Here is a 22297-nt window from a genome sequence, read left to right as displayed (position 1 = left end):
TGTGAGTAAAGCTTTCCTCTTTAAGTTGCTTCAATATGACACGGTGGCACAGTGGTTAGCACTGCTGCCTCACTGCGCTAGGGACCCGGGTTCAATTCCAGCATGGGTCACTATCAGCGTGGAGTTTGTATATTCCGCCCCGTGTCTGTGTGGGTTTCCTCTGGGTGCTCTGGTTTCCTCCCACAGCCCAAAGATGTACAGGTTTGGTGGATTGGCCATGATAAATTGTCCCTTAGTATCCAGCTTAGGTTATGTGGTTACGGGAATAGGAGAGAAGTGGGTATGGGTAGATTGCTCATTTGAAAGGTCGGTGCAGACTCGATGGGCCAAATGGCCTCCTTCTGCAGTGTAGGGATTCTATAATTCTATGTTATGGCTCATATAGGTGGAAAGCTGACAACTTCCGATCAACCTTGATTTGATTTCAGCTACAGAAGTCAAATGCATCTCACATATAATGGATGGTTGATCTGTTCATGCCAAAAAGGGAAGATTAACTGCATAACTGTAAATCCTCAATTAGACATTAGATTAAACCATACACTTCAATACCTGACTTCATGGAAACAACGGCATTCTGTGATAAACATTATTATATTGGAAATACTCTCATGCACTGTCAATCGAAAATGTTTCCCCACAGAGCGAAAAACAACATGGAAAATGTTTTTGGCTAATTTAGCAATATTTCTGGAAGATTTTTATTTTATGAGCCTCACAGCCCATTGAGTCCCAGGACACAACAGTGATTGAAACCAGCATCTCGGTTAACTCATATGCCTTCTGTAACATTTGGCTCTTACTACACCATAGGCCAGATTTTCAGTCTGATGTTGGGACCTCGACATGGGATCTATTTCCATAATCAGAAAAACACGGAGTTCTTGATTTATAGCTTTCAGGAGGTTACAGAGATAGAGGAGAGGAAGGCCATTGCAGGGATTTGAAACACAAGGATCAGAATTTTCAAATCGAGGCATTGCTGGACTGGGAGCCAATATAAATCATTGAGCACAAAGGTGACAGACCCCCTACAGTACAGGAGTAGGCCATTCGGCCCATCAAGACTGCACCAACCTCTGAAAGAGCACCCTATTCCGGCCCATTTCCCCTGTCCAGTAACCCAACCTAACCTGCACATCTTTGGACACTAAGGGGCACTTTAGCATGGCCAATCCACCAAACTGGTACATCTTTGGACCGTGGGAGGAATATTAAGTACCCAGAGGAAACACACACAGGCACGGAGAATGTACAAACTCCACACAGTCACCCAATAGCAGAATTGAACCCGGGTCCCTGGCGCTGTGAGGCAGCAGTGCTAAATATTGTGCCATCTTGCCGCCCATGTCACTTGTTACATTTTTGGTAGACGTCCATTGTTCATTCTATTAATGGCAGCAACCTTATACTTGCCTATAGTGCTCCAAAATTTATGGGTATAATATGTTGTCATTACATTTTATGGTATTGTGGCTGAGTTTTCCAGCCTCTCCAGCAACGGATTTTCCGGCGGCAAATGCAGCTCACCAGTGGTCACTGACAGAATCTTCTTGGCCTGCCAATGTCAATGATCATTGACATTGCTCACCGACCGTGCCACCAGGGACCCCACCACAGGGCGGGGGGTCACCTTCAGTGGGAATCCAGCCACATCTACAGTACACACATGGACTTATTGTTATGGGCCAGGATTTAGAGAACCCCAAAGTCTATCATGGAGTTCACCTGACCCACGACTTTCACTAGATTGTGGTATGGGGAGCACATGGCCCACTCTACAGGTGTGGTATAGCAGAAATCGAAAAGTATTTTTTTAAGCAAAACAATGTTTATTCTATGAACTCAAGTTAACCTTTTTAAAACATACAGTGAATATCTTAGCAACCATGAATTCAAATACAACCCCCAAAGAATACAACACTAAGTAATTCTTAAGCTTTCCTTTTAACATCCATAAGACTTTAAAAAAAAACTTTAGAAGCACATCAGGCTTAAATTCACTACTGAGAACAGTTGTCACTTTGAATTCACCAAATGATCAAGAGATAATCTTTATATGGCAGAGAGAACATTACACCTTCTCTGGCTGACTGCAGTTCCAACACTGAAACAAAACCAAAAAAAAAACACAGACACACCCAAGCTTTTCTCAAAGTGAAACTAAAAGCTGACAGACAGCCCAGCTCCACCCACACTCTGACATCACTGCAGTAATAAACACCCATTTCTTAAAGGTACACACATTATAGTTATCGTATAAAAACACCCATTTCTTAAAGGTACTCTCACATGACACTATTTTGCAGGGGTTCACTGAGAGGGTTGGACTGTTTAGAAAGTTCAAAAAGTTTAATCATTTGAAAATTATGCATTGCTTCAAAAATATTTTCTCACATCAGTGTTCTTAGAGGCCTTGCCTCTTAAGAAAGGAGAAGGTGTCAACCAAAATCCAAATTTGCCAATAATCAATGAATGTATGTTTCTATCAAGGGTTAATTGTACATCACTGAGTAGGAATGTTTGCTTACTTTATTCCTCATAGTCTTGATAATAGTTACAACGCCAATATTGAACAAGTCAGCTGGAATTTTCTCTTGTTGCATAAAACAGTCTTATTAAGTCTTGCAATTAATTTTTACAGCATTGTATTGTAAAATGAAATGAAAATCGCTTATTGTCACAAGTAGGCTTCAATGAAGTTACTGTGAAAAGCCCCTAGTCGCCACATTCCGGCGCCTGTTCGGGGAGGCTGTTACAGGAATTGAATCGTGCTGTTGGCCTGCCTTGGTCTGCTTTCAAAGCTAGCGATTTAGCCCTGTGCTAAACAGCCCCTGCAAAATTCATCATCCATGGGAAATAGTTTATTTGGGAATGAATTACCCCACCAAGGTACTTCCAGTCTAATATTCTAAAGCTGAGGCATGTGATCTGAAAAGCTGTTTTTGAATCTGTTAGTCCGTGTTCTCAGACTTTTATATATTCTGCCCGATGGAAGGGGTTGGAAGAAAGAATAACCCGGGTGCGAGGGGTCTTTGATTATTCTGTCCACTTTCCCAAGGCAGCGGGAGGTGTAGACAGAGTGAATTGATGGGAGGTGGGTTCGCGTGATGGACTGTACTGTGTCCACGACTCTCTGTAGTTTCTTCCGTTCTTGGGCCGAGCAGTTGCCATACCAGGCTGTGATGCAGCCAGATAGGATGCTTTCTGTGGTGCTTCTGTAAAAATTGGTAAGAGGCAATGTGAACATGCCGAATTTCCTTAGTTTCCTGAGGAAGCATAGACGCTTTCTTGGTCGTCGCATCAACGTGAATGGACAGATTGCTGGTGTTGTACAATTTGAAGCTGTCAACCATCTCCACTTCAGCATCATTGATGCAGACAGGGGTGTGTACGACACTTTGCTTCATGAAGTCAATGACCAGTTCCTTAGTTTTGCTGCCGTTAAGGGAGGGGTTGTTGTCATTGCACCATGTCACTAGGTTCTCTATCTCTCTTCCGAACTTTGACTCATCGTTGTTTGAGATCCGACCCACTACGGCTGTGTCATCAGCAAACCTGTAGATGAAGTTGGAGCCGAATCTTGCCACACAGTCGTGTGTGTATAGGGAGTATAGTGGAGGGCTACGTATGGCAAGTTTCACTTGTGGTTTTAAAAATAGGGAAACACGCGCAGTGGCTGCTGAGGGAGAGAGAGGAGGCATTCAAAATGTCGGGGAAGTAGCGGGAGCGGCCAGGGGCTGGCCTGTAGGTTTGGGCATAGAGCACCATTGCCGCAGCCTGCAAGGCAGCCATGTGGCTGCGCACGGTGCTGACTGCCCACTGTGAACTTAGTGCCATAGGTCGTATGGGTGCCCCCTCAGGCCACGCCCTTAGGTACCTGTTGGCCCCAGCTTACCAATCAAGGAGATGGGTGCCTTCCAGTGCAGCTAATGTATCTGGTTTGCTGGGATGAGTGTGTGTGGGAGTGGGTGCTAATATGCGGCTGCAGCTTGTCAACCTCTCGAGTGCCAATGCCGACTTCGGTGAAATGGACACCATTTTTCATTGGAATCGATTGTGTTCCACGTGGTGCCAGTCGTCTAGCCCCTCAACGGACCGTGAATCGGACCAATTTTGTTGCTGTGTAAGTTAACTGATTCAGTCCCGGTATAAGCACTTAGGGTGGGATTTTCTGATCCTGAGGCTAAGTGTTGACGCCATCGTAAACGCCGTCGCGTTTCACGACGGCATCAACATGCCCCCAGGAGCAGCATGCTCCGTTCGACCGGCGTAATTGCGCGCATGTGCGGCTGCTCCCTTCTCCGCGCCGGCCCCTACGCAACATGGCGTAGGGCTACAGGGGCAGGTGCGGAGCAAAAGAGACCCCCAGCCCGAGAGGCCGGCCTGCCGATCGGTAGGCCCCGATCGAAGGCCAGGCCACAGCGGAGGCCCCCTGGGTTCGGGACACCCCCCCCCCCCCCCCTCCACCAGGTTGCCCCGGATGGATGCATGCCGAGGTCTCGTCGGGTAAGACCACACGTGGACGGCGCCGGCGGGTCTCGGATTTTTTTTACGGCTGCTCGGCCCATCCTGGGCGGAGAATCGCCAGGGGCGCCAGGCCGACCGCGCCAGTGCCAATGGCGCCGATTCTCTGCTCTCCGGAGAATTGGCGGACCAGCATCACGCGATTCGCGCCCGACCCAGAGAATCCCGCCCCCAGTCTCTGAAATGAAGAATTCTGCCTCTGGTATTTTTAATTCTACTCCGTATTAATGGATCATCAAGTGTTAGCATTTTACATGGGCTGTTTTACACAAAATAGATTAGATATGCTTACAACTAACAGCGAAGTTCAGAAAATAATGCTTAAATTATTCTCTGAGTGAGTGTATTTCTAACAATATAATTGCCTCTATTTTTGTTTATATATTTTCTCCTGTTTTAGGTCATCGAGAACATTGCACCGGCGGCCTTTCTACATATTCATACAATGTTTTTTTTTAAACAATTAAAGTCTTTCCTCAGAAGCAATATGTATGCTGTATATGATTTGTAGAAAGCAAGTGAACTTTCCAAATAATTTTCCCCCTTTCTTTACTGTTTTCACTAGATCCATTAAGCTGCACTCAATATGGCACTTCCTACCAAAACAAAGATGTCTGGAAACCGGAGCCCTGCCAAATCTGTGTGTGTGATGAAGGAATAACACTATGTGATGAAATCACCTGTGATGAACTATATGACTGTGAGAGACCTATGATTCCATTTGGAGAATGTTGTCCTGTGTGTCAATCTAGTGAATCAGACCGATATACTGAGAGTAAGTGACCTGCACTGTTTTGAACCATAAAGATTATTAAGCATATGGAATTAATTTTTCTTTTATTAGCATTGAATAGATACTTGGAGTCTTTAGAATTTTAACATTTTCTTCTGCAAGCATATTTTGTATGTAACAGTATTATATACGCGCATGGACTAAGGCTGGGATTTTTTGGAACTTTTGGCCACTCCCCAAATTTTCCCATCCCACCCACGAAGATGTCCTCGCTGAGTGGACTGGACAAATCCTGCCCAAAGAGTTTAAGTTCTTCTTCAAATATTTGTACAGTATCTATGTATGGACTTTTATGGGCCCTTTGGGACTGGCTGAGGCTGAGGGCCTCAGGAAAGCTGGGAGAATGGCACAGGAAGGCATCGTGAGGATGCTCAATACCTTCCCACCATAATACCCTTTTGCCAACAGCGGGAAAATTACCAGCTTGGATGCCCATTGGTGAGGGAGGGGACGATTTGAACACGCAAGTTGCCAATTAAGCACCACTTCCTACCTCCATGAGGGCAGACCAGTCGATGGAACTTGGCAGCCTCCTTGTGGAATCCAAAGGCAGTTACAACTCACCCTTCATGGCAACACCACCGCTAGTGCTCAGTAACCCCCCATTCTCATCTAATCACCTGCTTGGCTGGTCACTGAATTCTCCAACCTCACTAATCTGACTTTAAGGACACCAGACCTTTGAGGCACCGCTGCCGCTCCCGTCGACTAGGTACACCACGAGTCTGGTGGTGGCGGCGACTTTGAAAATTTGGGGGCAGTGGAGATGCCACACGGGTGAGGCAGAGGCTTCGGTTTGGTCCTCAATCCGGGTGAATCATCGGTTCGTCCTGGGGAGAATGGATGGAGGGTTCCTGAGCTGGCACAGGGCAGGAATTAGAAGGATGGGGGACCTGTTTTTAGATGGGACGTTTGCGAGCCTTGGGGCGCTGGAGGAAAAATTTGGGCTTCCCCCCGGCATTGCCTTCAGGTACATGCAGGTAAGGGCATTTGTAAGACAGCGGGTGAGGGAGTTCCCGCTGCTTCCAGCACTCAGGATCCAGTATAGGGTGCACTCGGGGGTGTGGGTTGGAGAGGGCAGGGTCTCGGCGATCTACCAGAAGATGCAGGAGGAGGAGGAGACCTCGGTGGAGGAGCTAAAGGGTAAATGGGAGGAGGAGCTTGGGGAGGAGATAGACGAGGGTGCGTGGGCGGACGCCCTGGGTAGGGTTAATTCTTCCTCCTCTTGCGCCAGGCTTAGCCTGATACAATTTAAGGTTCTTCACAGAGCGCATATGACAGGGGCGAGGCTGAGCAGGTTCTTTGGGGTGGAAGACAGGTGTGGGAGGTGCTCGGGGAGCCCAGCAAATCACACCCACATGTTCTGGGCATGCCCGGCGCTGGATGGGTTCTGGAGAGGTATTGCGAGGACGGTGTCTAAGGTGGTGAACACCCGGGTTAAGCCGAGCTGGGGGCTCGCACGAATTGGGGTATCGGACGAGCCGGGAGTGCAGGAGGCGAAAGAGGCCGGTATTCTGGCCTTTGCGTCCCTGGTAGCCCAGCGGAGGATTCTGCAACAGTGGAAAGATGCGAGGCCCCCGAGCGTGGAAGCCTGGATCAGCGACATGGCAGGGTTCATTAAATTGGAGAGGGTAAAATTTGCCTTGAGAGGGTCTGTGCAAGCGTTCTTCAGGCGGTGGCAACCGTTCCTAGACTTTCTAGCGGAGCGTTAGGAGGTGGTCAGCAGCAGAAGCAACCCAGAGGGGGAGGAGGGGGGGCGGGTGTACTTTGTGCTCTCTAATGTGTTTATTTTTGCTGAATGGGGGGTTTGTGTATTGGGGGAATTCGTGATGTAGTTGTAAGATGTGTATTTATGTGTTCTTTGTTTTTCTTTTTTCTGTAAGGGGGAGGTTTGTTGAAAATATGTAAACATTTGAATAAAAATATTTTTAAAAAAAAGAAAATTGCAGAGGTTCTGAAATATCCACTTCCAGAATGGTCCTGGAAATTTCCATGTAGCAGCTCATGGGGCTCCTGACCTGCCTTCTTTCCCACTCCCACTTGAAAATTGTCAGCAACAGAAATGGGTGCGGGACTTGCACCTTCACCACTGAACAGACATTGTTGCTATATTCTGACTCGCTCAAATCCCAAAATGCGACCGTAAAGTCTGCCCCTAGGTGTATGTCCTTAAAATGATACACTGGAGAATAGTAAAATGAATCCATGAGATCACGCTTCATTGTAGTAATTTGCATTTTCTGTAGTTATTTAACAAATAACATTTGGAGGTGAGCTTATGACATCTCTACTGTGGTAAACTTTGACAGACATTCTAGGAGCGGTGTGGACCATGTAGTTCAGTTGGCTAGAGTGTGGTATGTTATGAAAATAAAGGTAATTTTAAGGAATTTATATTTGTATTGGTAAACATTCGAAACAAGGTACAGTCCTAAGTGTGTTTACTTTAATGTTTCTGTACCTGGAATGGTGAAACCTATGGTTAAGTTCACGTTGGACAAAGGTTAAGTTCCAACAGTGTTTCTTTTGTGCTTGGCTACGGTGTGAAGAATGAATAAAAGGCATAAGAATGTAGGTGTTGCTTAGCAATGGGACCTTATAAGGTAGAGAAAGTTTAGGTTTTCATTCAGATGAATTTGTGTGCAGTTGGAGACAGAACACTGGGGAGTGAACAGCTCTCAACTCTGCCAGGAGAAGTTGACAGGACATGGGAGTTGCAAAGACCCAAGCTTCCTAAGGAACAAAATACAATCCAAATAACCAGGGGAATTGGGACAGAAAGAATGTATAAGACAGAAGTTAAGAGAACTGAGACTAAAGGGCAGCACGGTAGCCTTGTGGATAGCACAATTGCTTCACAGCTCCAGGGTCCCAGGTTCGATTCTGGCTTGGGTCACTGTCTGTGCGGAGTCTGCACATCCTCCCCGTGTGTGCGTGGGTTTCCTCCGGGTGCTCCGGTTTCCTCCCACAGTCCAAAGATGTGCGGGTTAGGTGGATTGGCCATGATAAATTGCCCTTAGTGTCCAAAATTGCTCTTAGTGTTGGGTGGGGTTACTGGGTTATGGGGATGGGGTGGCGGTGTTGGCCTTGGGTAGGGTGCTCTTTCCAAGAGCCGGTGCAGACTCGATGGGCTGAATGGCCTCCTTCTGCACTGTAAATTCTATGATAATCTATGAAGGCAGTGTTCAGAAGAATTCAAGGAAGAGTAAACAAAGCGTTGTGATTTAAAGAGACAACAGCAGTAATTACATTTATAGTGGGGGCTCTTGCAGGATTTCAAAATATGGCAAGAGGGTTAGTATATACTGATCAGTAGTAATCTGTTGGGATATTTTGAAACACAGAAAGCAAGTTAAAGGATGCTGAATAGTAAAGCTTATTCTGGAAATTATTATTCAATGGTGGGATCTGTGAGTCTTTAAGAAAAAGTAAGTGGGGTACTGAGGTACTGCTTAAAGGAATTGGAGTTATTGTGAGGTGAGGGGTACAGCTAAAAATCCAAAATGACATTGGCTATTGCTGAGACTCTCCTAAAGATGGAGGATTTGGCTCTGGATGGTTCTCAGAAAGTAACCAAGAGTCAGTTAACTGAATTGGCAGATAAACTGGAATTAGGATTACCTGCTGGGGTAAGGAAAACCAAAAGCATATTAAAATATTTGAAATTGCAAGGGTTGCTTGATAGACCAATTTCTTCAAAAAAAGTGAGGCTAATTCAACAAAAAGGAGAAATAGAAATGAAGAAATCTGAAATACAGGAAAAAAATTTAAAAAGAGAGCTTTTCATAGATAATTGGAAATTAGCAAGGGCAGAAAAAGATAGGGAAAAGGAGAAACAGAGTTTCAGCTTAAAATGTTGAAAGTTAAAGCAGAGACATGAGAGCAGATTGAGGAAGGAAGTAGTTCTAGGTGTGAATCAAGTGGGAAAATGTTTAAATTTATGGAAGCTCTTCCAAAATTTTATGGAAAGGATATGGAGGCATTCTTTATTTATTTTGAAAAGGTAGTAAATAGTTGAAATGGCTAAAATAAATGTGGACATTACTTTTACAAAGTAGACTGGTGGGTAGAGCTAGTGAAGTGCATGCATCATTGTCAGAAGAGGTATCTGTAAATCATGATGTAGTAAAGAAAGCTATCCTTAGTGCATATGAGTTGGTTCCTGAGGCATACAGAGAGAAATTTTAAAACAGAAGAAATAGCCTAGACAAACTAATATTGAATTTGAGAGGGCGAAACAAAATAATTTTGAAAGTTGGATGCTAGCGTTAAAAAGAGAGAACATATAGAGCCCTTAGCGAGGTGATTCTTTCAGGAGAATTTAAAGATTAATTTCCTTTGGTGATTAGGATGCACGTTGAGGAACAAAAAGACAAAACTGCTAAACCGGCAGCAGATGATGATTATGAATTGACCCAGAGAACTAAACTTTTTTTCCCACATCCTTCTAAACATAGGCGGATAGAAAGTGTGAAGGAGAAAATAAAACAAATAGTCAAGAGATGGAACAATTGGGAATGGTCAAGAAACTTCACCTTCGGTCAAAAAGGATAGAAATTACATTGAAAGGCCTAAGTGTTTCCACTCTAACAAATTGGGACATATATGGGCAGATTTTTGGAAATTAAATCTAAGACCAGTTGCAGTAATAGGAAAGGAAGCATTTAAAAATGAAATGGCTGTTAGAACTGCAGCAATGATGAAGGTGAAACGTGTACCTTCAGAATACACGAGAAGAGGGATAGGTCTCAAGATAGTTCAGAGAATTATTTAAGCACTGGTGAAGTAAGTCAAGCTATTAGAGGCTTTGGATGTTTTGTTTCAAAGGGAGAAAAATTCCCTTACTCGGCTAACAAATTATGTAAACAAATTATAATTTTGAGAGATACAGGAACAGATCAGTTATTGATGGTGGCTGATGAAACAATTTGTATTCCAAGACGTTTTATGTAGGGAAAAGTACTAATAAGAGACATTAATGATAATAAGAGACATTAATGGAAGAGATGAACCTGTTTGTGTGAAGTTAATTTAAGGAGTGAGTTTGTAAATGGAATTGTTACAGTGCAATTGTTTTATGAATTACTTATTGGAGGAATAGATTTCATCATTGGTAATGATTTGGCTTTGGAGATAATAATGTGATGACAACTGTATTACAACAGACAGTTGATTATGATTTTAACAAACTTTGACAACCACTGGGGTAAAAATTGCAGATAGCAAGCAATCGGAAGAAAACTAACCCGACTAACACAGAAAATTAACTTTCACATGTGAAAGAGGAATTTGCGAATGTAAAAAGGGATCAGATGAAAACAATTGAGGATCAGCCAAGGAAAGTGGAACATTTGACAGGACTTGAAATGTCTAAATGATAAACTTGGAAAAGTGAACCGGGAAAATGTTGATCTTTAGTTAAAACTTGGTGAATTTCAAGTATCAGAAGTATTTATGAAGTATCACGGACAATGCCTTGAATGAGAAAAGTAGGTACTATTAAATCGGAATAATTGGTTGAATGCAGAATTAAAAAGCAAAACGGACAAACTGTTTGTTCTATGAGATTTGTGAACTTCAGATGAAAATGGAGTAAATGAAGAAGCAGGTGAATGGCACGAGTGTCACAATTCAAAGGTTGTTCCTGTAAATTAAAAGTCATTGTGGAATACTGATACAGTTGAGCTAAGAATTGATCCATGTAATATCAAAGTCAGTAATGGGCAATAAGAAAACAACCAAAGTACAACAGAATTGGAAATAACGAATTGACAACAAAAAGTGCTGAAATTGCAAAGTGATCTTTTTGAGTCAATGACCAGAGATTCTGATTGAAAGATGATCGCTGGTGGTACTACGTAAGATGTAGCAGTTGGACGAAAAGCAACTGAACAGTTTGCCAAAGACCATTCTATTGAGAACTGGACTGAGAGTAAAACAAGTTGAAGGATTAGATCAAACTATGAAACTTCAGAGAGAGGAAGTGATTGACATGGTTGGAACAGGATTGTAAATAATTTGTTTGAAATGGGACTGGGAGAAACACCAAGATCACAAAAAGTTCAAAGGACAAACAAAGCAAGAGTACAATTCTATTTTGAATCTGAACAACACTATTTAAACAGTTAAAAGAGATCTTGACAAGAGAAGAAATGAAATGTAAATGCACAAAAATTATATTTTGACTGTGTTAAATTGAAATACAAATTTAACACGTGAATTTGGAAAGTGGGCCTGAAAATGGAACAATGCCTACAAGTGAGCTTTGCACACGAGCAGTGGGAGAGGCCACATCCAGAGTGAGGCACAGCCATGGTGAGTTTTAAACTTGGGAATTTGAAGCAGAATGAGAATTTGGTGCAGAGCAGGAAGAGGTACTCTTTGTTTTTCTCCTTGCTTTGTAACTTTTAAATCTTCAGAGAGTGCCCATGTAGCAGTTAAGGCTATAAGAGAGAGAGCTGATTGGTTAGTAGTGGATAAGGTTAGTAAGTCTTTCCAACTTTTATCACATACAGTTGAAAATGCTTTTGATGTCTATAAACTTTAAGGACTATAATTGGTAATATCAAGGACAGGGAAAGAAGGGCCATAGAGAATTGGATATAATCTAATATCAAGCATCTTCTAAAGGTTTAATTTAAAGGAATAAGTCAAGGTAAGACAGCTCAAAACCTTGGTTTGTTCCTCTTGCTCCATGTGGGAAACCGGGATCATTTCCAGTGCCCGGGGCCAACATGTGTGCACAAAGTATCTCCAGCTACAGCTCCTGGACATGGGTTTTGGAGCTGGAGCAGCAGCTGGGGACACTGTGGGGCATCCACAAGGTGGCGAGTACCATGGATAGTACGTACAGAGAGGTGGTCACACTGCAGGCTCAGACTCTGCAGACAAGAAGGGAATGGGTGGCCACCAGGCAGAACAAGAGAGCTAGGCAGGCAGTGCTGGAATCTCCCGTGGCCATTTCCCTGCAAAACAGATATACCACTTTGGATACTGTTGAAGGGAATGACCCCTTAGGGGAAAGCAGCAACAGCCAAATTTTTTGCACCACAGTTGATTCTGCTGCAGAGGGGAGGAGTAAGAAGCGTGGGACTGCAATAATTATAGGGGATTTAATTGTAAGAGGATAGATGGGTGTTTCTGTGGCCGCAAACAAGGCTTCAGGCTAGTATATTGCTTTCCTGGCGCTCGGGTCAAGGATGTCTTGGAACGGTTGCAGGACATTCTGGAGGGGGAGGGTGAACAACCAGTGGTCATGGTACACATCAGAACCAGTGACATTGGTTAAAAAAAAATAATGAGGTCCTAAAAGCAGAATATAGGGAGTTAGGAAGAAAGTTGTGAAGTTGGACCTCAAAGGTAGTGATCTCAGGATTATCACCAGTGTCACGTGCTAGTCAGAATAGAGATAGCAAGATATATTGGATGAACACGTCACTGAAGAAATGGTATGAGGGGGACGATTTCAGATTCCTGGTGCATTGGGACCGGTTTTGTGGGAGGCGGCACCAGGACAAACTAGACGAGTTACACCTGGGCAGGACCAGGACTGATGTCCGAGGGGATGTATTTGCTAGAGTGATGGTGGAGGGTTTAAATTAAAATGGCAGGGGGATGGGAACCGAGGCAAGGAATTAGAAGAGGAGGGAATCAGGGCAACAACAAAAGACAGAAAGGGGAATGAGAAAAGTGATCGACAGAGAAACCAAAGGACAGATGCAAACAGGGCCACAGTGAAAATACTGGGAGCGAGACAAGTAATGTTAAAAAGCCAAGCTTAAAGGCTTTGTGCCTTAATGCACGGAGCATTCACAGTAAAGCAGATGGCCTAATTCCGCAAATTGATGTAAACGGGTATGATATAATTAGGATTATGGAGACATGGCTTCAGTGTGACCAGGCATGGGAACTGAATGTCCAGGGGTATTTAGGAAGGACAAACAAAAAGGAAAAGGCGGTGGAGTTTCAATGCTGGCTAAAGAGGGAATTAACGCAATAGTGAGGAAGGATATGAGCTCTGACAATGTGGAATCTGTATGGGTAGAGCTGAGAAACACCAAGGGGCAAAAAGCATCAGCGGGCATCGTATGTAGACCCACAAACTACAGTGGTTATGTTGGAAATGGAATTCAAAAGGAAATTAGAAATGCATGCAATAAAGGAACATCTGTAATTATGAATGATTACAATCTGCATATAGACTTGGCAAATCAAATTAGCCACAAAATTAAGGAGGAGGAATTCCTGGTGTATATAGGGGTTGGTTTTCTGAACCAATACATTGAGGAACCAACTAGGGAGCAGGTCATCCTCGACTGGGTACTGTGAAATGAGAACAGAATCATTAGCAATCTAGTAGCGCAAGATCCCTTGGGAATGAGCGACCGTAATATGGTAGAATTTTTCATCATGATGGAGAGTGAAGTAGTTGATTCAGAGACTAGGGTCCTGAATTTTAATAAAGGAAACTACGATGTCATGAGGTGCAAGTTGGCCATGATAGATTGGGAACCATTACTTAAGGGGATGACAGTGGATAGGCAATGGCAAACATTCAAGGAGCACATGGGGAACTGGGACAATTATTTATTCCTGTCTGGCACAAAAGTAAAATGGGAAAGATGGCCAATCTGTGGCTTACAAGGGAAATTAGCGATAGTAGTCGATCCAAGGAAGAAACATACAAATTGGCCGAGAAAAACAACAGGTCTGACGATTGGGAGCTGTTTAGAATTCAGCAAAGGAGGGCCAAGGGATTGATGAAGAAGAGGAAAATAGGGTACGAGAGTAAGCTTGCAGGGAACATAAAAACTGACTCTAAATGTTTCTATAGGTACGTGAAGAGAAGAAAGATTGGTGAAGTCAAATGTAGGTCCCTTACAGTCAGAAATACGGGAATGTATAATAGAGGGCAATGAAATGGCTGAGCAACTAAATACGTACTTTGGTTCAGTCTTCACAAATGAGGACACAAATCAGATACCAGAAATGTTCTGGAATGCAGGGTTTAGTGAGAGGAAGGAACTGAAGGAGATGAATATTAATAGAGAAGTGATGTTGGGGAAATTGATGGGATTGAAGGCTGATAAATCCCCAGGCCTTAATAACCTACATCCCAGAGTACTTCAGTAAGTGGTTCTAGAAGCAATGGATGCATTGGTGCTCATCTTCCAGGATTCTATAGACTCTGGAACAATTCCTGCAGATTGGAGGGTATACTATTGAAAAAAGGTAAAGAGAAAACAGGGAATTATAGACCAGTAAGCCTGATGTTAGTAGTAGGGAAAATTCTAGAATCTATTATCAAAGATTTTATAGCAAAGCACTTAGAAAATAGTGGCAAGATCAGACACTGTCAACATGGATGTATAAAGGGGAAATCATGTTTAATAAATCTGCAGGACTTTTTCGAGGATGTAACGAGTGAAGTTGACAAGGAGGAGCCAGTGGAGGTCATATATTTGGACTGTCAGAAGGCTTTTGACAAAGCCCCACATATGACTGTGGTGGGGGGTATCTTAAACAATGATGAATCAGACTACAGGAGGGAGATAAATCACTTGGTTGCATGGTGTACCAAAAACAACCTCTCTCCAAATGTTGGAAAGACCAAGGAACTGATCATCGACTTCAGAAAGCGTAGCATGACACACACTCCCATCTGCATCAATGGCTCCGAAGTGGAGATGGTCGATAACTTTAAGTTCCAGACCAACAGTCTGTCCTGGTCCACTCATGTTGATGCAACAGTCAAGAAAGCCCAACAACGTCTCTATTTCCTACGGAAGCTAAAGACATTTGGCATGTCTGCATCGACTCTCACAAACTTCTGCAGGTGTGCGATAGAGAGCATCCTATCCGGCTGCATCACAGCCTGGTATGGCAACTGCTCGGTCCAGTGTGTGAGTGTGGTGAACTCAGCCCAATGCATCACAGAAGCTTGCCACCCCCACATTGATTCTGTATACACCTCCCACTGCCTCAGGAAGGCAGACCGCATTATCAGAGACCCCTCCCCCCCCAGGCATTACCTTCTTCCAGACCCTTCCATCAGGCAGAAGGTACAGAAGTCTGAAGAACCGCACATCCAGACATAGGAACAGCTTCTTCTCCACAGCTACAAGACTCCTCAATGACCCCCCCCCCCCTCGGGTCCCTTTAAGAACACTATTCACGATGCCCTATGCTGCTCTTGCTCATGTATTTGCTTTGTTTGGCCCCTTGTTCCACACTGTAACCAATCACTTTCGATGTACCATTTGTCAATGTTCTCTGTTGATTATTCTTTTGTCTACTATGCACATACTGTGTATGTTCCGTCGGCCGCAGAAAAATACTTTTCACTGTACTTCCATACATGTGACAATAAATCAAATCAACATACGAGATTAGTGTGTAAAATTAAAGTGCATGGGATTAGGAGTAGTGAATTGAGATGGATAGAAAACTGCTTGGCAGACAGGAAACAAAGAGTAGGAATTAATGGATCTTTTTCAAATTGGCAGGCAGTGACTGGTGAGGTACTGCAGGAATCGGTGCTTGGACCCCAGCTATTCAAGATATATGTGAATGATTTAGATGAGGGAACAAAATGCAATGTCTCCAAATTTGTAAATGTCACCAAGTTGGTGAGAGGGTGAACTGTGAGGAAGATGCAGAGACCCTTCAGTGCGATTTGGACAAGTTTAATGAGCGGGCAAATTAATGGCAGACATAGTATAATTTGGAGAAATGCAAGGTTATCCACTTTTGTAGCAAAAACGAAAAGGCAGACTATTATCTGAATAGCCATAAATTAGGAGAGGGGAATGTGCAACGAGACCTCTATGTCCTCGTACACCAGTCACTGAATGTAAGGTACAAGTAAACGATGCAAATGGTATGTTGGACTTCATAGTAAGAGGATTTGAGTACAGGAGCAGGGATGTCTTGCTGCAATTATACAGGGCCTCGGTGAGGAATATTTTGTGCAGTTTTGCTCTCCTTGCCTGAAGAAGGATGGTCTTGCTCCAGAGGGAGTGCAGCGAAGGTTTACCAGACGGATCCCTGGGATGACGGGACTGACGTATGAGGAGAGATTGAATCGGTTAGGATTGTATTTGCAGGAGTTCAGAAGAATGAGGGGGGAATCTCATAGACACCTATAATATTCTTACTGAATTAGACAGGGCAGGTGCAGGAAGAATGTTCCGATGGTAGGTGTGTCCAGAACCAGTCTGAGGATACGGGGTAAATCATTTTGGACAGAGATGAGGAGAACTTTCTTCATCCAGAGAGTCGTCGGCCTGTGGAATTTGTTCCCACAGGAAGTAGGTGAGGTCAAAACATTGCATGTTTTCAAGAAGCAGTGAGATATAACTCTTAGGGGCAGCACGGTGGTACAGTGGTTAGTGCTGCTGCCTCATGGCGCCGAGGTCCCAGGTTTGATCCCGGCTCTGACTCACTGTCCGTGTGGAGTTTGCACATTCTCACTGTGTTTGCGTGGGTTTCGCCCCCACGACCCAAAGATGTGCAGAGTAGGTGGATTGGCCATGCTAAATTGCCCCTTAATTGGAAAAAATGAATTGGGTACTCTCAATTAATTAAAAAAAGATATAACGCTTAGGGCAAACGGGATAAAAGATATGGGGGAAACGGGATTAGGCTATTGAGTCGGATGATCAGCCATGATTATAATGAATGGCGGAGCAGGGTCAAGGGCTGAATGGCCTCCTCCTACTCCTGTTTTTCTAATTGACGAAAATAACAATTGCACTGCAGACTTAAAAGAAACATTATTTTCTGAGTTATGATTATGAAGATTTCTTTCTTTCAAAAGGGGATGTATTCGGAAAACAAACATAGTTTTAAGGGAATTATATTTGGATTGAAAGTAAGGTATAGTTTTAGGTGTGTTTGATTTCATGTTTGTGTCTGGAAGGTTAAAACCTACAGTTAGATTCATGCTGGTCAAAGGTGTTTGTATGTGTGGGGGTTGGTTAGGTTCCGACTGTGTTTCTATTGTGCTTAGAGATGGCTGCGGCATGAAGAATACATTGAAGACATAAGCATGTAGGTGTTATCATGTGGGTGTTGCTTACTAATGGGGCCTTGTAAAGTAGAGACGTTTTTGATTATAGTTTTGCTGAATTTGATTTCAGTTGAAGATAGGTAGTGAGAGAAGGCAGCTCTCCTAGAGGCATTTGGTTTAAAAGGCTAGTGAGGGAACATCTCTCTCAGCTTTGCTCGAGGTCAAGCCGTACCATGGAACAATGGACAAGAAAACAAGTTCAGGGATCTGAAGAGCAGATAGTTAAGGAAACTAGAGAAATGAGAATAAATTTCCAAAAAGTCTGAGATTCAAATTACTAGAACAGAGAACTATTCAGTAAAGACAGACTGAGCTGAGAAGAAGGTTGAGACACAAGAAATATATCTAAAGTGCCTTTCACTCATGGAACATTAGTTGGAATAACAATGGAAACCAATGGCTGGATCTCGGAGTTCGTGTAAAACCAATTTAAACAAGGGAACTTAAAAGGGATTAGATTCGCTGTTAAAAGTGGAGCGGAAGTTTCATTTGTAAAACCTGGATTGGATTTCAGAATGCAAACCGTTAAAGGAAAACAGTATTATTGGAGATGATTTTGAAGCATGTGTCTTGGAGTGGAGTTTGAAAACTCGCATGCTCATCATCTTGGGGGATTCTGGAGAGAAATCCACAGCCACTAACTTGGGTTCACAGCGGAGTGTGTGCATTTGACCACAGTCATCTTGCGTACCACAAAGGACATTTTGCGTAAATGAGACCATTGCAGCTTAAGATATATTTTGTAATCAATGCTAATCTTTAAACTGTGTGTATTTATTAAGCTAAGGGATGAGTAAAGGAGTATTATACATAATCCAATTTTTCGATGTTTAATAAAAAAATATTCTTGTTGTTGAAACTGATTAGGGGTCCTATGACTCTGTTCCTCCACGTTATATAAAAAGACACATTTATGTTACAGTCGTTTGATTCAGGGTTCCATTCTGGGATCTTCCTATCCAATTATAACATCAACTGGGATTGTATCAGGTGCAAAATAATGCTCATAACATTATTGTGATCCTTACACCAGATGAGGTAGTGCTTGAGGTCTGTCTCTTCACCTAGCCCCATAGTGATACCTGTCAGCAGTCATGGTTAGCAACCCTCAGGCAGTGAGGAAGAAGAAGATTAGGAGATATATGTATGATATTGATCATGGGAAAAAAAACTTTCCAGGTGTTTTTTCTTCTTAATTGTGCCGCTATGATAAACACTGGGCACAAAATGTAACTAAACAATTTGTTAGCTGTCTGTCTTTTATAGGGAAACTAAGCATTCCGAGGATCAGGATAATAATTTTAAAAGTGCTTGACCAGTTCCTTCTATCAAGACCATAGCAGTAACCGAAAGACAAAATTTGTTGCCGATTATTATTATTCCGAGCAAGCACTTGTAATGTAGTTGTGCAGTGGGAAATGTCTGTAACAGCTAAATGCAGTGAGAGGAATTTGTTTTTAGAAATTTTAGTGTTGCGAATGATTTACTTCTTTGCCACAATGAGTCATAAGGTTCGGACCTGATACTAATGACAATCAAGATCTTATTGTGTGCATGTTCATCCTATTCAGATCATGACATCCACCGCTACATCCTGAGCAGTATATAAAGGCCACAGTGGTCAATTAAATAAACTGCACCATTTCTCTTCCTCTCGATCAGTTGCCCAAGTTGGTATTGCTTTGCAGATTCAGCCGAGTGCACTTTATGCTTTAGTTGTCATACCAAGATGATTTTGTTGGGTGCAAATGGAAACAACATTTCTTGTGCACTTTAGCAGTGTAGTTCATTTCAGCAATGGTTCACAAATGACTGTCTGTATTGTATGTACAATAATTGGAGCTAAAATGGTAACCACTCAATTCCAGCAGAGAACCTGTTTTACTTTTAATTAACCCTATTTCCACCATTTATTTTCAGGGGAATTATTGATTGGATTATATGAACAAGATCACAATTCGTCAATAGGATAGTCAAGTGTTGCAATAATTCTACTTGCTAAATGTTTAGTTCTAATGTACAATGTTTGGGAACTTGGTCTCGCTCTAAACAGAGTCATAGATTTGTCATAGAACAGAGTGTCTTTAAGTCAGAAATTGATAGGTCAGGGGATTAGTAAGGGGATCAGGGGTTATAGGGAGAAGGCAGGAGAATGGGGATGAGAAAAATATCAGCCATGATTGAATGGCGGAGCAGACTTGATGGGCCAAGTGGCCTAATTCTGCTCCTATTTCTTATGGTTTAAACATGCCTGCAACATAGATTTGAAAATTAAGGCTTGAAGCTCACTGAAGACTGTGCTTTAGGCCTCATCTACCTAGTACTAGTCAACTATCACAATGCAGCTTAACCCTTGGAGCCTTCGAAAGTTCAACGGGCTGTAACGTGAAGCTGGCCGGCAGGTAAGTCCTGCAAGAGGTCCCAGCAGTAGGCTGTGATAAAGCCGTCATCCCTGAAGGAGCACTCCTGCATGGAGGAGATGACAGGTTACCAACTGCATTTGAGACCAGCTGGCAGTTAAGTGAAATGAAGGAAAATTCTGAACATTCCCTTTAGAGTAAAAATTGATTTGCTCCGACCAATGAAAGGGAAACAATTTGAGAAAGAAAAATAATACTAAAACTTACCTATTCCTCCATGGTCTCCAGTGGCTCAGTTTTTGCTGAACTTGGCATCAGAGTTTGAAAGCATGCATTATGCTCAAGGTGAGAAGTTGAGGAGACCAACTGTTGCTTTAGGTTGGCACTCTGAGCAGTTCTGGAGGAAATTGAGTGTAGACAATTGGTCCCTCAACTTCCATTTCTCATTCAAAATGGATGACAGGAATCAATTACTCCCCCAGCCCCCAAGACACAACACCTAAAGCATTTCCCTTGCTTGCGTTCTAAAATGTACGGCACTAAAATGTATTTATCTCGGTCACAAATATTCCCATAACCAAATATTGATCTTTCACTGAAATCGTTTGAAAATTAAATGAATATTATTCTAATGTGAACCATTTTTCTTTTCCAGCAGGTAGAGGAGAAAAGGTAAGAACAGTTTGTAAACACTCTTCAGATGTAAAAATATTCATATTGCAATTATCACACGACGTGCAACATGTATCTTCTGTCTTAAAATATTGGGAGTAAAATTAGTCTCACGAGGACAGTGCAGAATGGACAATGTTGCACTCTGACTGAAAACTGGTTGTAAAATGAGATTTGCTCGTACACATTTTATGCGATTAGCCAAGGCAGATTTCATCAATAGTATACTGATTTCCAGTTCTCACATGTTTCCCTTTCCTAATCATCCTTGAACCGAGTGGCCCTTTGGAGGCTGTGGATCTGGCAGCACATGTTGGCCAGGCGGCAGATTAGCAAACCAGATTTCTTTTTAAACAACAATGATTTCATGGTCCTCATTAGACTTTTAATTTCAGATTTTTATTGAATTCAGATTTCAGCATCTACCACGGTGGGATTTGAACCCGGGTTTCTGGATTACTGGCAACAATGCCACTGCGCCATTGCCTCCTGCAATGGTCCCACGGCAGCTGAATGAATGAAATGAAAATTGCTTATTGTCACAAGTAGGCTTCAATGAAGTTACTGTGAAAAGCCCCTAGTCGCCACATTCCGGCGCCTGTTCAGGGAGGCTGGTATGGGAATCGAACCGTGCTGCTGGCCTGCCTTGGTCTGCTTTAAAAGCCAGCGATTTATAAGATTTGGTAAAAGATCAACATTTATTACGCCAGAAAAATGCACCATTTTGTCCTTTATCTTGTGCTTGAAAGACTCCCTCTGTCTTCAGGGTTCTTAGTATTTCCCCAGACTATTTGAATTTAAAATATTAATGTAGAAATTGAGAGAAAAAGATAAGAATGATTACAAAGGGCAGCCAGCAGGCTTGCAGCCTGACTTGTAAACATGGAGGATAGGGTCACATTAAGTCAGTGCTATTTTTAAATAAATCACGCCCATCATAGGTTAACACGGGCAGGTAAAAGCTGTTTTCCAGTTATGTACAAAAGGGTTATATTTTGCGGATAAATGATTTGTTGAAACAGATGGTACTTCCAATCTGAAGCAATTCTTCTTTCTCCAACAGGGGCAGAAGGGTGAACCAGGAGATGTCCGCAGAGTGAGTGATTTAAAATGATTTATTTTAATTCTTTCCTAGCTTATCCATTTTTTTGGCCTGATGATTTGTTTTTGCACTGGCGGCAACACATTTCCAAAGCTATGCACTTAAACATTAAGAGTAGCTCTTTTATGCAAATAATAATTGAAGATTTGAGTAACATTCATGGAAAAGTGAGAACAAGAGTTTAATAGCAATGTAAAACTGATGATAGCGTCCACTGTCATTTTATTGCCATTCATTGATTGTTTTCATCTTTTACCAGGTTGTTGGAATACGAGGATCTCCAGGTGCAGCAGTAAGTAGTGCCTTAATATATTTCTGCTGTCCATATTATTTATTGAAAAATGCATGTAAAATAAAGTCCGAGTATTAATTTTCATTAAATCAGATCAACTAAAATATTAAATTGAAAATTTGTGTCAAAACTGTAAAGGTGGAGCACAGTAATGGTGAAGGGCAATTTTAAGCCTGATCTATGTAATAAATAGATAAAAAGGGTACACAAATGAAGACAATCACCTGTACTTTATTTCAATTCTCTCCCCACACCTAGCAGTGCATTAAGGTAGATGTTTGTCTGTTTCCATAGTTAGTAACTCCTGGAACAGGTTGCTAGTCTGTCACCAGGGCCTTATCTATTGAGGGGCACCAGTCCACATCAAGTAAAGCTAACCTGGAGTCTTTCCCACTCTTAATGCCAGTCATTGGTGTGTTGGAAGGATTTGCAGGTTGACATTCAACCTGTTTGACGGTGTTCCTTGGAATACACTTCCTTG

General features: G+C 42.6%; 1 protein-coding gene across 1 annotated transcript in view; it reads left to right on the top strand.

Moving 5' to 3' along the window:
- col5a2b (collagen, type V, alpha 2b) overlaps positions 1-22297 on the top strand; it is a 338815-nt gene that overhangs the window by 140799 nt on the left and 175719 nt on the right. The window contains exons 2-5 of the mRNA XM_072477992.1: positions 5093-5302; positions 20406-20422; positions 21486-21518; positions 21784-21816. Coding sequence (XP_072334093.1) covers positions 5093-5302; positions 20406-20422; positions 21486-21518; positions 21784-21816 — 293 coding nt within the window. The remainder of the gene's footprint in view (positions 1-5092; positions 5303-20405; positions 20423-21485; positions 21519-21783; positions 21817-22297) is intronic.

This window comes from Scyliorhinus torazame, chromosome 2 (assembly GCF_047496885.1).
Source record: "Scyliorhinus torazame isolate Kashiwa2021f chromosome 2, sScyTor2.1, whole genome shotgun sequence".
In the NCBI taxonomy this organism is placed as follows: Eukaryota; Metazoa; Chordata; class Chondrichthyes; order Carcharhiniformes; family Scyliorhinidae; genus Scyliorhinus; species Scyliorhinus torazame.
The sequence above is the reverse complement of the archived record's forward strand: the minus strand, read 5'-3'. Positions and strand labels throughout refer to the sequence as shown.